This window comes from Asterias rubens, chromosome 3 (genome assembly GCF_902459465.1).
Source record: "Asterias rubens chromosome 3, eAstRub1.3, whole genome shotgun sequence".
Taxonomy (NCBI): Eukaryota; Metazoa; Echinodermata; class Asteroidea; order Forcipulatida; family Asteriidae; genus Asterias; species Asterias rubens.
Genome location: NC_047064.1, coordinates 14571288 through 14586523, shown reverse-complemented (window position 1 = coordinate 14586523; position 15236 = coordinate 14571288). Strand labels below are relative to the sequence as shown.

Sequence of the window (15236 nt, the reverse complement as noted above, 5' to 3'; positions counted from 1 at the left end):
CTACACAATTGACCAATTGAAAACAAGCTTATAAAATATATAAACCAATGAACGCTTTCGTTTAAAGAATAGCGGGCATTTAATTTTTCTTTAGTTGTTGTCAATGTGATCACGTCAGAAACACCAAATCGAAGAACGGTAAGTTTGATACATTTTTAAAACTTTTTATTCCATTGTATCCGTTTATCTTAAAACATATAAACCAGCGCAAAGTAATACAGATGTGTAAGAAAATGAGGGTTTTGTTAATATTGTTTGTTTTCCTTGTTGCCTAATTTCCGGACATTACTTTCATTTAGTTGACTGCACTTGACTTTGTCAGTTGTACATGATGATGTTTGGCGAACTTACTTGAACTTACTTGAATCCACCGACGCCATCACACAACTGGGGAGGAGACGGTGGTTCTGGTTACTGGGGCAGACCGCTTAGATAAGCTTATGTAGAGCCCCCCGACGTTCTTTAGGAATTTATGCACATGTCCCTTGAAAATGTTCACACTTGAAGCTTCAATTGCCTTTCGAGGGAGAATGTTCCAGTAGTTGACCACTCTCTGGCTAAACCAGAACTTCCTGAGATTAAAAGGTTGGATCTTGATTTGTACAGTTTAAGATGGTGACCCCTGTCCTGTGCTGCATGGTTGACAAATCAAAGAAGTGTTCAGGGTTCAAGCCCTCAAGGCCCCTGAGTATCTTAAAGGTCTCGATAAGATCTCCTCGCAGCCTCCTGCACTCCAGGGTGGTCAATTTCACTTCCCTGAGTCTGTCAACATAGTCTAGGTGAGATAGACCTCCAATCATTCGCAATGCTCTCTTTTGAACTCTTTCTATTAGAGATTAGGTCAATGTCCCTTTGAAGATGAGGCCTCCACGCCTGTACACAGTAATCTACATTGTGTAGGTGTGGTCTAACCAGTTCTTTGTACAGTCTGATGGTTGTTGAGAGTCAGAGTGTTGCCATGATGGTTGTGTTTTAAATTATTTAGGTGTTAACTTTACGGCCTAGATATAGATTAGGGTGTTTTATTTTTATTCTGTGATTAAGCCACCTGGCTTATTCCAACCTTAAGTTTTATTTATAAATATAATGTTGCTTGTTTTTTTTTACCAAGAGTAAGACAAGAGAAGGAAGTAGGCCTATAATTAGCCTATAAATAAGTTCAGTTGTTTAGTTGTTATTCTTTTTTCATGTTTGTTAGACCCAGTAACTGGGGTGCTGTACTCTTTTTTGAATTTTGACATTATCGGCGAGTACGACAGAGAATGTCAAAAATTCGAAAAAAGTAGTACAGCGCCCTAGTTACTGGGTCTAGTTTTTTGTGTAAATCAAATGTAACTTAGTTTGATTTTGACTTTGATTGACAGCATTCATTATAAATATTGTTGATTGTTGAATGTTTTGCGGAGGGAAATTTATTTTTCAGTCTCTGCTCCTGCAACCACTTTTTTATTCGCTAAGATTATTTATGAAATAAAATACTAAAGAACTTAATTTTAAGAAAAGTTTAAAGGAAAGTTTTAAGATACATACAAACTTACCACATCTGTGCATTGTCCACTGTTAAACAACACTAATAGTAATACTGTAGTCGATGGTATGTTTACCTAACCCAGTCCAGCCAGGTGGAATTGCACCCAACCTGACAGAATCAGGGAGAGCGCAAGCAGCTGATTACAGAAATCTTGATCGGCAACTGTGCGAGTCCAATGCATTGCACGTACCATTTATTTACATCCTCTCCAGACAGAAGAGGAATAGAAAAGTTAATGCAAATTAAATCAGGTATATATAAGCACCCACCTACGTACCTTGGTGATGGACCATAGTGGCTCGGGCAGACTTTACTCTTCCCAATCTCATATTACTAACCCAGAAATTGTTTCATTTCAAATTTTCCTGATCTACATTGTTTTGCACATTTTATAATAACATTTGATAATTACATTTGATAATGTAATTCAATTGAATTTTTTTTTTAGCTTATCAATCATACAAAGTAACAAGTGAGCATCATGTCTTCAACTGAAGATGATAGCAGCATCCCAATCTTACCCTCTGACTCGCCAGGAAGCTCTGTCTCAACCACATTACAGGTAATTCAGTCATTCGGGTGGAACAAAGAACACCCTGTAAGTTCAGGGCTGTTAAAAGCACTGTACACGTTTGGTAGTTGTCAAAGACTAGCCTTCACAGTTGGTGTATCTAAACATATTTGCATAAAATGACAAACCTGTGAAAATTCGGCTCAATCGGTCATCAAAGTTGCAAGATAATAATGAAAGAAAAGTAACCCTTGTCACGCAAAGTTTTGTGCGTTTAGATGGTTGATTTCGAGACCTCAAGTTCTAAATCTGAGGTCTCAAAATAATATTCGTGGAAAATTACCTCTTTCTCGAAAACTATGGCACTTCAGAGGGAGCCGTTTCTCACAATGTTTTATACCGTCAACCTCTCCCCATTACTCGTCACCAAGAAAGGTTTTATGGCAATAATTATTTTGAGTAATTACCAATAATGTCCACTGCCTTTAAAGGCACTGTACACGTTTTGTAACTAGTTACTCAAAAAACATATTAGCATAAAAACTTACTTGGTAACAAGCAATGGAGAGCTGTTGATAGTATGAAAGATTGTGAGAAATGACTCCCTCTAAAGTAACTTAGTATTTGAGAAAGAAGTAATTTCTCACTAAAATAATTAAAAACTTCTGGCGAAAACCCTTTAATTCCTATCTGAAAGCACACTAATTTGTACAACAAGGGTGTTTTTTCATCATTTTCTTGCAACTTAAACAACCAGTTCAGCCCAAATTTTCACAGGCTCGTTATTTTATGCATATGTTGGGATATAGCCTACCATACCAAGTGAGAAGACTGGTGTTTGTTACTTCTTCTTTTGATGGTATTGTAGAGTGAGACAGGTTCTAACAAAACACACAGTTTGAAATGATACCCATGCGTGGACTCTTTGTGTAGGCTATTTACTCAGCATCTGACTAGAGCTTTTAATAAGTAAATCACTAACCAACTATTCACAAATCAAGAAGAACGAAAACTAGGGGATGCTTTCCCCGGCGTGCAGGTTTCCAGCAGAGCCGTGCTGACACCCCTACCGGTCCATCGGCACCGTCACTACAATTCAAGTACAACATGTATGTACAGTGTACTTTTGTATGTACATGTACGCTGGAATTTGGTTAAAATACATTGTTTTTAACTACTTTTTGTATTTTTGGTACCTTCTGGAAAAAACCTCTTGGGATCTTCACTAGGGGGTCTGAAAGTCTTGTGCATCGTAGAGTTACAAAGTAATGCAATAGGGCAGGTCATTCCATAATGTAATGGTACTTTGGAAGAAAAAAATATCATTCTTGAAGGCAGTTGAGGAAGATTGTGGTATGGGGTGTCGTGGCCGAGTGGATAAGAGCACCGAATTCAAGCAGTGGTGACTCTGTTGAAGCAGTGGTGACTCTGTTCAGTAGAGTGTGGGTTCGAATCCCAGTCGTGACACTTGTGTCCCTGAGCACTTGCGTCACTTGTGTCACTTGTGTCCACTTCAGAATAATCTTCTCTCCACCCAGGGGTAAATGGGTACCTGTGAGGGCAGAGTTGGTTCTTGTGATGGATTAGCTTTGATGCGCTACATATTTTTACACATTTAGCTGCACAGGCTGTATACTCCCCAGTGAGCTGAGATGGTTTAAGGAATGATTTAAGGCCCAGTGACCAGGGTTAATAATGTTGAAGCGCCATGAGCGTCACTGCGTGACGGACCTGAGCGCTTTATAAGAAGCCACTATAGTGGCTAATAATAGTGCACTATTATTATAGTTATTATGGGTTGTCGCCCCCTCCTGGATCTATGCATTTTTGGCTGAAGATGCTCCATAGCATTGATACTTGATATTAACACTATGACAAATGTCATGTTTCATGCTAGTTGTCAAATAACAGATGTGCTCTTGTGTTGTCAGAATGAGCTGAACAAAACCATAAAATGAAGAAGAAGACAAATTTGTCACACTTGTATCTTGTATTATCTTCTTCTTTCTTTAGGATGAATACCAGGAGTTATTGAAGTACGCTGTAGTCACCCCTCACTACGATCCGGCCAACTTACCTCAGTCTCTTGCTCAAGCAGCTCATGCTTTTTCTGGGCGGCAACGACAAGACGAACTCATCTTCGAAGATTCCACTGGTTTGTTTTTTTGTCAATTGTTACTTGAGTAATCTTATAAGGTGCTACATAGTAATTGGGTCACGAACTTCAACAACTAATCTTTCTGTTTAAGGTATATACTCGGCGCCTTGAGTACCTAGTTTGGTAGATACTTGCGCTATTGACCCATTTCACCTGACGTCATCATCAGAATACTCTTGGATGCGCCATTTTGGTGGTCAATGTCAACGTGTGTTATTCAGTGAAGTGCGCATTTTTAGGTGACGCACATTTACACGTAAGCCTATTGACCACCAACATGGTGAGCGTGGCATCAGTCGCCGCATGTGACGCGCGTGCAAGGGGTCAATATAAGACTTTGATATTATTATATTATCATAACAATCTTCTAGTACCTTATGACTATGTCATCAGATTGAAAGCCAGGCATGCCAGTAGTGCATTGGTTCCCTGAGTGTGACACTTAAGTACCTTAATTTGATGTTTGGTGTTTAAATGTTGAGTTTGAGCGTAGTAAATTTCTGAGTTTCAAGGTTAATATACCCCCACAGGGGAAAAAAAAACTATTCTCTGAGTTTTTTATTAAAAAAGAAAAAAAGAAAAAAAAACAGTTCAATTCAAATGTTAAAACTGTTTCCTTTTGATGCTTGTCATTTTTTTGTAAAAACAAAATTCTGCTCCAGTAAAAAATCTGAGCTGCAGGCCCTGCGTCTTGTGAATTTTTCTTACAAATTTGAACCATACGCCTCATTTCATAGAGCTGCTGAGCACAAAATTATGCTCACCAGAAAAAGGTTACCAGCCAAAATACCACGTCACAAGTACAATTTCTGACGGGTATCCTGCTCATTATTGCTAAGCAAGGGTGTTTGTAGCAGTTTGTTCTCACTTTAAATGATTTCCTCCTTGGTTTGTTTCCTCTCTTTTTAATAGCATGCCCTGCTCTATACAATCATTTATTTATTTTGTGCTCATATTGGTATTTATCCGTTTTTTCTGTTTTCTGTCCTGAAAGGCATAGACCTTATGCACATGACGTCATTTCAGTACGGCACCCTCGCCTTGAGGTATAAAGGAGGTTGTTCATTGGTCAATCTATGTGCGTTTCGATTGTTTCGTCACCGTTTGACCTCAAAGATGGCGGCGGGATGACGTCAATGCATAAGGTCTATTCCTTCTCAAGCTCTGCTTTCGGAATGTGTCCCCATACCACTTCCTCTTCAAGTTACTGTTTGTGGCCATTTTTGATGCCTCTTTTGTTAGTTTACTCAATATTATTGTCTATTTCCTGCCTGCACTTCTGTATTTTCATCTTTTTGTGATATGCGAATAAATGTTCAATGAATGAATGAATGAATGAATGAATATCACCAGGTTCAGAGGCAACAACAACAACAACAACAACAGAGGCAAGCTCTAGTGCTGAGGCTCTTAGAGGCAAAGAGAGCATTCAGGCCGTACAGGGTTCCACCACTGATGAGGATATCTCAGACAATGGGATGTCACAGACTACAGGGGAGAGGGAACCAAGGAGGCGTATTCCAGGTAATCTATGACCTCAAGGCAATCCTCAACTGTTAGTCTATGGGTGCGTTCGTTTAGCTTCCCTGGGTCGACTCCGGTCTGCCCCCGGTGCGTTCAAATAGCTTTGACGTCATTCCAGGGGCACACACGGGTCAGCCTCCCCTGCTTGTGGAGTGGGTCACTAGGGGCTGGCCCCAGGTGCATAGACCTTATCGCACAATAGACGTGGAATGAGGTGCATGCTGGTCTAGCTAACTATCAAATTTGGGTACTAGCTAGACCAGCATGCACCTCATTGACAGTTTGCGCTTGCGCAATGGTATTTGTGAAAAGGTCTATGACATCAATACGAGAGCGGTGAGTGATCGTTTGTTTAGCTCTTGTCAGGGGGCTCACCCGAGTGAGCACCGCGGGGTAGACCCAGAGAAGCTAATCGAACGCACCCAAAGATGCCTCTCTCCGTTTTAGTAATCCTAAATCATCCATGGTATGCTGCACTTTCCATGTTGGTATTAATTAAAGATATAATAATAATTGGTTTGTGGTAATCCCATGTGTGTATCTACTTGCCAGGTAGAATTTGTTGTTTAGAGAACTTGTCTTGCTTTATATATCTACTACCGCTGGGTAGATTTAGACTTCTCATTAACTTCACAACCGCGGAGTGAGTTTTAAATTGGTCTCAATGTTTTGACTAGCTTGCCCTTGTCATTGTCAGGAAACTGAAGAATATGAGAGACGTGGCCTATATTATAGGGGTTCAGGGGTTTTGGTGTGATTCACGGTGTGAAGTCAGTGACATTCGTCAGTCTCCTAAAGGCCGAGTTATACAGTCACTCGCATGATGGTCAGGCTATAAAAATCTTGAGGCGCAATCATAAAAAGACACAGTTTTTAGGCCTCAGCGATGACTACAAACTGTGTTTTTTTAGGATCTCGCATCAAGATTTCCATCGCTGACCATCGCGCAACCGAGTAGAGAAAATGATCTTTCGTTTTGTTTTATGAAGATCAAATGACCCCAGTACGGTCCTACATGAGCGGTCTGGTTGCCACAGCAACACCAGAGACACCAGACTCTGATGCGTCCACATTATCAGAGTCGGACCTGTCAAGAGGCAGTGGAATGTCGCCCTCTGTTGACCAGGACTTGGCCAGGATGGAGGCAAACCTTGATAATTGGAGTCTGGACTTGAAGCGCAATGTTCTGGTAGGTAGAGAGAGCACCTCACATGGAGTGCGTTAACATAAGTACATGTATATACATAAGTGTTTGTGTTTCCTCAAAATCTAATTCTGAGGTCTCAAAATCAAATTCGTTGAGAATTACTTTTCTCGAAAACTAGGTTACTTTAGAGGGAGCCGTTTTTCACGTCGTTTTATACTACCAACAGCTCTTCATTACTCGTTACCAAGTACGGTTTTATGCTATTTTGAGTAATAACCAACAGTGTCCAGTGCCTTTAAGGATAACAAACTTTGTCCAATTTTGGTGAAAATTATTACTGAGTATAACATTCACACTAGACCTATTTTTTAAGTTAAATATTTCCCTCTAAAGCAAAGTCATGTTGCGATTACTTGGAGTTATTATTGGCATTAAAATACGTGTTTGTTTGACTTGTTTCCTTAGGCTGAGCTGAGCCAGTCAAAGATATTATTGATTGAGCGACATCGACAAGAGATACGAGTCATCAAGGACAGGTACACGAACAATTTTTAATAATAATAACAAATTCTTAAATAGCGCATTTCACTAAACATATCAACGGTTAAGAGCATCGAATTCAAGTTCTGGTGGTTAAGTCACTGGAGTGTGGGTTCGAATCCTTTTCATGAAACTTGTGTTATTGAGCAAGATGCTTTACTGTAATTGCTTCTCTTCAACTAGGGGTATAAAAATGGGTACCTGCAAGGGTAGAGGTTGATAATGTTTATGAAAAAGGCTTTTGAGCTGCCATGGCGCTCGATGCTGTATACCCAACAGGGAGCTGAGAAAGATGAAAGAGATGTTATTGGCCCAATGACCAGGGTACTGATGTAAAATGCATTGATACAGTTATTGTGAAATGCGCTATATAAGAATTTGTTATTATTATTATTATTATTATTATTATTATTATTACATTAGTGCCCTGGTCATTGAGCAAAGAACATTTCATTACTTTTCTCAGCTCCCTGGGAAGTAATAGCCCTGAGCTACTAAGGCACTCCAGAGGTTTTTTTCATACACTTGAGTGTGCAAAAGCCTTTCTTGGACTCAAGTTTTTTGTAAAAAAAATCACCTCTTTAAAAAAAAAAAAAAAATTACTCAAAGGGAACATTTGTAACAGTGTTTTGCATCTTTGGTGCTCTTAATACCAAGTACGTTTTATGATCATAAACTTATGAACTAATAAAAAAAAATACACAAAAGGATACTATTACTTACCTTCACAAAATGCAGGATACACTTTTCGTAATTTTGTCAGAGACCAGTATCCTCTTTCGGTGTATTCCAACATGATGAAAATATCTTAACAAAGACTTTGTTTCTATTATTTATTATTTACATTGAATGCACAGACACGGTCGAGATATCGACCACCTCCAGAATGAGATTGGGAATCTGAAGGAGCTTCTACACACGTATGAGGTGTCCATCGAGCGCAAGGACGGCGTAGTGTCCAATCTAACGAGGGCGCTGCAGAGACAAAAAGAACGATTTGAAATGCTGAGAACGTTTCAGGCTTGGAAACTGAGACACAGTGAGGATCGCAGAGAGGTCAGTCAATAATAATAATAATATTGACTTCTTATATAGCGCGCATTTTTGTCACTCGGTGAACTCAAGGTGCTTTAATATACAGTATACTTTCCTGCAAGGTTAAGAGTGGGACTACGTTTGAATTATGAGACCTACTCCTTTAACATAGCACCATGTTATGGTTTGCGCAACATCCCGCAGATCAAACCAGGAACACAGGGGCAAACTCCCCTTCTCTTTTCGATAAGTGCACTGGGTTCTTTTACGTGCGTTACACAACACCTGGGACCAACGGCTTTACGTCCCATCCGAAGGACGAAGCATCATGGCTAGGTGTCTTGCTTAAAGGCAGTGGACACTATTGGTAATTGTCAAAGACTAGCCTTCACAGTTGGTGTATCTAAACATATTTGCATAAAATGACAAACCTGTGAAAATTTGAGCTCAATCGGTCATCGTACTTGCGAGATAATAATGAAAGAAAAAACAACCCTTGTCACACGAGGTTGTGTGCGTTTAGATGATTGATTTCGAGACCTCAAGTTCTAAATCTGAGGTCTCAAAATCAAATTCGTGGAAAATTACTTCTTTCTCGAAGACTATGGCACTTTAGACGGAGCCGTTTCTCACAATGTTTTATACCATCAACCTCTCCCCATTACTTGTCACCAAAAAAGGTTGTATGCTAATAATTATTTTGAGTAATCACCAATAGTGTCCACTGCCTTTAAGGACACAAGCGTCAGGCCGGGGATTCGAACCCACACTCTGCTGATCAGAGATACACAAGTTTGTATCCTGTGCTCTTAGCCTCTAAGCCATCACACGCCATAATGGAGTATTTTGCATGCTCAAATAAGCTCTACATTCCTGCAGTGTAGACAAACTATTACAGTGATTGTACAGCAGAAACTATTTAATCAGGCCCGATACTTCTCGAAGGCAACAAAGGACAAATCTAAACATATTTGCATAAAATGACAAACCTGTGAAAATTTGAGCTCAATCGGTCATCGTACTTGCGAGATAATAATGAAAGAAAAAACAACCCTTGTCACACGAGGTTGTGTGCGTTTAGATGATTGATTTCGAGACCTCAAGTTCTAAATCTGAGGTCTCAAAATCAAATTCGTGGAAAATTACTTCTTTCTCGAAGACTATGGCACTTTAGACGGAGCCGTTTCTCACAATGTTTTACACCATCAACCTCTCCCCATTACTTGTCACCAAAAAAGGTTGTATGCTAATAATTATTTTGAGTAATCACCAATAGTGTCCACTGCCTTTAAGGACACAAGCGTCAGGCCGGGGATTCGAACCCACACTCTGCTGATCAGAGATACACAAGTTTGTATCCTGTGCTCTTAGCCTCTAAGCCATCACACGCCATAATGGAGTATTTTGCATGCTCAAATAAGCTCTACATTCCTGCAGTGTAGACAAACTATTACAGTGATTGTACAGCAGAAACTATTTAATCAGGCCCGATACTTCTCGAAGGCAACAAAGGACATTGCCTCCATGCCCCCCCCTCCGGTCATTGTCTTGGTGCCCTTGAAATGATACAGTAGAAATTTACATTTTGTTCATAGGGTGCCCTTGCCCTTTCAAAAGCGAAGCATACAGGCCTGTTTAATGGAATTGCAGACAAAACTTGTATGTGTACATGAATTGACCTTTTCCCCCCCAACTCCTTTGTGTTTTGTAACTTGATTAAAAATACTGTATTAACTTGACTTCCTCCCAAACACAAGATTGTCATCAAAGAGGATAATGTTTGATTTGTATCATTTCTTATGTCTCGACACCGCCAGACTTTCACTAGCAAGCTAGCTGTCAGGCAGCGTGAACGACGCCAGATGACTAAAGTATGGGGTGCTTGGCACAGTCTGATCGAAGCTAAATGGAAACAACGTGTTGAGAAGGCGTGCCAATCCAAAGCCCAAGAAGTTTGTATGTCACTCACCAATGACTACGAGACACGACTCGCTTCGGTGAGTACATAGCTTCACCTGGAAACCATTTTTTTTAATCTTGATGTACCTAAAGGCTGGGTCACACCATCAAAACGTCCAAAATCTTCCTTTAAAAAAAACAAATTGTTAAACATGTTCGGTCTTGCTAGCACAGATAGCTTTGGCACGACAGTGTCTATAATGTGTCCCATTTGTTGAATTCTGGTAATGAATTGGGTCTGGCCTTTCTTTGAACGAGTTGAATCAATCTTGAGGAGCGAGAGCATCAAACTGAAAAATGCTTCAGAATTTGTTTTATCTCATATTTTTTTAATTGTTGGTTGCATTTGTGAATAGTTGAACGAAGCACTGGAGTCATCGCGTACTGAGGTGACGCGGCTCCACGCTGAGAGAGACATGTACGAGGAAACAATGAAGAAAGCGTTCATGCGAGGTGTGTGCGCCCTCAATCTGGAAGCCATGACAATGTTCCATGAGAATGAAGGTGAGACAGAGCCCCCTAATGAATATTCATATATGACTATTATCTGGGGCCCAATATCCTGAATATCATAGAGCTGCTCAACAAGAAAAAGAATAACTTTGCTAACCAGAACAGGGTTACCAACTAAAACACCATGTCACTTGTACAGTCATGACTGGTAACCAGGGCCCAGTTTCATAGAGTTGCTTAAGCTCAAAATGTATCTTAACTCTACATAATTTTGCCTACCAGCACAGGGTTACCAACCAAAATGCCATGTCACTTGTACAACTTGTGACTGCTTAGCGTAAAATTGTTTAGCATAATTTTCTGCTTAAGCAGCTCTATAATTAGGCCCTGGTTTCAATAAAAACATAGATGTACATGTACATGTAATGACAATATTTGCATCTCACCAGGGTCCAATTCCATGCAGCAGCTCAAACATGGTCCACCATTTTGGGGAGTCAAGAATAGGTGGTTCTACAAAATGGCGGACCGAGTTCAAAGTTCACAAAGTAACATGAAATTAATACAATTTCAAGGGATATGTCTGCCCTCACAGGTACCCTGGGTGGAGAGAAGCAATTAAAGTAAAGTGTCTTGCTCAGGAACACAAGTGTCACGACCGGGATTCGAACCCACACTCTGCTGAACAGAAACACCAGAGCTTGAGTTGGGTGCTTTTATCCGCTCGACCACGACACATGGCCGTCACTTCATTCAAACTTTTCTCTGAGAATGTTTCTTTGTCTGTAAACTTTAAGATAACGGTGGGAACAGTCGACCTAAATCTGATGATGCCCACCGACACCAATTGCCAACTTCGACAGGAGCACCCCACAACCCCCACCCGGTGGCACCCCACACCTCTCACCCAGTGGCTGGAATCATCAACACAGAGCCCCAGTCACGTACCGTTACGAGCCAGGGTGCAACCACCCAAGGCACAGTCACCCAGAGTAGTTCAGGAGCAATCGGCAAAAGTGGGGTGAGTACGTCACTGATTTACATCAATAATTTGTACTTTGAGCCTCTGTGTTTATATATTTTAAGACAATTTAACATCATCCTCTTTTCAAGATTTATCTTTTATTTTTAGTATTGCCAGGGCACAAGAAAACTACTTGAAGAAGTCATTGAACAAAGACAAATTGATAAAAGATTTGAGCTATTTATCGTAGCCCATGTTGGCAGTTTTCCCGCCTCTTTATTTGTGTTTGGGATAATTGTACATGAACAAATACTCTGTATGTGCGTATTAGGCGTGGAATGAGGTGCATGCTGGTCTGGCTAGCGATTAGACCAGCATGTACCTCATCCAACAGTTAGCGTTTGAGTAATCCGTATTTGCGAAAAGGTCTATTGACCCCTTGCACGCGTATCACACGAGGCGACCAATGCCACGCTCACTATGTTGGTGGGCAGTTAGGTTTACGTGTATTAACGTCGCGTCGCCTAAAATGCACACTTTCACTGCATAACGCGCAGGATAGAGTTAATATAAAAATGCACAGTGAAATTGCCCACCAGTATGGCGCATTCAAGATTTTTCTGCTGATGAGGTCAGGTGAAATGGGTCATTAGGCTTAAAGGCAAAGTATACCTTTTTTTTTTTTTTTTACCTTTTGTTGTTTTTTAATCCTATATAAATATAGACCTTATATAAATATAGATTATACATTCTTCAAACTAACATGTGAATTGTGAATATTTCTTTTACAAAATGCGGTCGCTTTTTTTTTTACATATCACCAAAAATCCAGAGTGATTATGTCAATGCAGGATGATTAATTTGTAATTGGAATACACAATCTTAGAGACGTTACTGTCCGTATTGCTTCTCAGATTCAAATTTGGGGAGACAACAAACTTAAATATTTATTCATAAATACCTCAGACAGTTTCGCTATTCCTATTGGTAGAGAGCGCATCACGTGGGTACGATAAACCTTTGTTTATGTCTGGTAAAAAGTGTTAATTCGTGGGCGTGACACGCGACCTTGCACCTGTTCTTATAAGACAGTTTCTTCATTCCTATTAGTCGAGAGCAACGGCTGAATCAGTTGTGCCACATCACGGGATACGCGCGATGCATTCCCTTATAAGGAGTTGTTTACCCGAGAGCGTGGAGGGCTTTACCATTTCATAGCTGGAGGGGTGTTATGTTGAGAGAAATCATTTAACAGCTAAAACTTTTGCATTTATTTTACTTTTGACCAAAAAGTGATGTGTTTTTGACCGAAAAGGTGTTTATGAATTGGAATCAAAGTGTGTTGAATCGGTTTTCAACTAGTGGTTTAAACCCGCCGAGGCCTGGTTCTTGATAATTTACCTCGACTTTGTCTTGGTAAAATTATCAAGAACCAGGCCTCGTTGGGATTAAACCACTAGTTGAAAACCTCTTCACCACACATTGATTCCCTTATCCATAACCGCATTACTTCAAAGTGAAATGACTCTCAAAATGCTTCACACTATCAAAAACAACTGTACTTTTAACCAAGTAAGTTTTTATTGCCATTAAATTATAAGAGTGATAACCCAAACGTATAACTTCCCTTTGAAGATGTCTTGTCCGAAATGATTTTCTTTCTTTCTATTTTAGTCGTCAGCTTCTAGAGCAGCTCACAGCTACAAGACGACAAAAACCATCACAGCTCGAGTCTCTACGAGGCCAGATACTGCGAGGTCAGGGCAGTCGAGTGGAGCAAGCTTAGCTCCCCCTATGAGTTCAGTCATGGTCGAGAGACATCACCCTGTTACACAGGTCTGTATGGATTGATACTAATACGCATCTCTTATTATTTATGCACATATTATTTATCACAATACTAACTCAAAACGAAGGCGATGGGTGCAGCCACTGCAAGTGATGGGGGACCTGTGCCCATAGCCTCATTTCGGGTAAGAATTATGATGCATGCATAAATATTAAGAGAGGCGTATACATACACCCCGACTACTTTTGCGTTGCTTTCCAAAGTAGAGGGAAATATATTGATATTTTGTTTGTCCCTTCTTTTTCTTTTGGGGGGGGGGGGTGAGGTATATGTTTTTGATAATTTTGTTAGCAAGCTACACATTACATTGCTGTATAGCTTGACGTCTTCTAGAATTTGGTATGTGTGTGTGTGATAAAGTACTTGTTGGACCAAGGACAAAAGGGGGGGGGGGAGAAAAGGACTCCATAGGGGAATTCTAGGGACTGAAGTGCTCCACAAAGAAATTTGTGTACAAAGTCTATGGGAAACTGTTAAGTGCAGAGACAAAGGAAAGAACAAAATCATGCTCTACAACGATGCACATTTGAGAATGTGTGCTTTCTTTTGTGTGTGATCATGATTGTTGCTTGTACTATGTTGATACAGAGTGAGCCCCCAACTATTTTTGGTTGTAGAAGTAAAGTTTGAAAGTTCTTTTTTTTAATAGTTAAACCTGCTTAAACTGAAAATACTCTGTTCTTCCCTTAGCAAACCATTGGCCATGCGATGGCTTCCCAATACCCTGTAACAACAGGCGTGGCATCTATGAGTAGGGACTCCGCCCGTCAGACACTCCAAGGCCACGCCCAATCCTACCAGCATGTTCCTAGGCAGCAACCATCGGGCGTGGCCCAGAGGAAGATCGCAGGGCAGAGTGGGCGTGTGGCACTGACGTCAACTCCCAACATCCACACAGTAAAAGTGGTCCACTAGACCAAAAATAAACGCAGCCATCTTTGTTGGGTTCCCAGTATACCGGCAGGCTCATTGTACATGACAACAGAAATTCAACACAGAAAAGTTGAACATAGAAAAATAATTATAAACCTTTTTAAAGTGTTGCTTTTATTCTTATTTTGTACTTCTTTTTTTTTTTTACAGAATTGTCTCATGTTTTTTTCTTAAATCAAAAAGGACTGTGTTATAAGCCCTGTTTTTTAGTATAACAATGAATTGTGAACTTTATGCATATATTTGTCCTGTTTTTGTTTTTTGCAGATTTGTTATTACATTTTTGTTGGCCTGAAGGTACGAACATTAAAACACACTGGACACAATTGGTAATTGTCAAAGACCAGTCTTCTCACTTGGTGTATCTTATCATATACATAAAATAACAAACCTGTGAAAATTTGAGCTCAATCGGTCGTCGGAGTTGCGAGATAATAATGAACGAAAACACACCCTTGTCACACTAAGTTCTTTGCTTTCAGATGCTTGATTTCGAGACCTCAAATTCTAAATTGTGGTCTCGCAATCAAATTCGTGAAAAATTACTTCTTTCTCGAAAACTACGTCACTTCAGAGAGAGCCTTCTCACAATGTTTTATACTGTCAACCTCTCCCCATTACTTGTTACCAAG

The 15236-nt window shown here is 40.1% G+C and overlaps 1 protein-coding gene across 2 annotated transcripts; it reads left to right on the top strand.

The window, feature by feature from the left end:
- Positions 1-82: 82 nt before the first annotated feature.
- On the top strand, positions 83-14989 carry LOC117288209 (centrosomal protein POC5-like). 2 transcript variants are annotated; one of them, XM_033768973.1, is made up of 12 exons: positions 83-138; positions 1980-2093; positions 4056-4197; positions 5554-5724; positions 6714-6913; positions 7337-7407; positions 8269-8467; positions 10264-10443; positions 10762-10909; positions 11656-11879; positions 13497-13658; positions 14362-14989. In XM_033768973.1, exons 2-12 carry the CDS (start codon positions 2013-2015, stop codon positions 14584-14586), a joined length of 1803 nt encoding a protein of 600 aa, XP_033624864.1. In that variant the 5' UTR covers positions 83-138; positions 1980-2012; the 3' UTR covers positions 14587-14989. The 2 variants fall into 2 exon arrangements, with proteins under 2 accessions (XP_033624864.1, XP_033624865.1); XM_033768974.1 differs by lacking the exon at positions 83-138 and adding an exon at positions 454-779.
- The last annotated feature ends 247 nt before the right edge of the window (positions 14990-15236 follow it).

Excerpts from the sequence above, each read along its gene's own strand:
- LOC117288209 (XM_033768973.1), top strand. The coding sequence starts at position 2,013 with ATGTCTTCAACTGAAGATGATAGCAGCATCCCAATCTTACCCTCTGAC. Across the intron at positions 6,914-7,336 it reads ACTTGAAGCGCAATGTTCTG|GCTGAGCTGAGCCAGTCAAA; the intron begins GTAGGTAGAGAG and ends TTGTTTCCTTAG. Across the intron at positions 11,880-13,496 it reads GAGCAATCGGCAAAAGTGGG|TCGTCAGCTTCTAGAGCAGC; the intron begins GTGAGTACGTCA and ends TTTCTATTTTAG.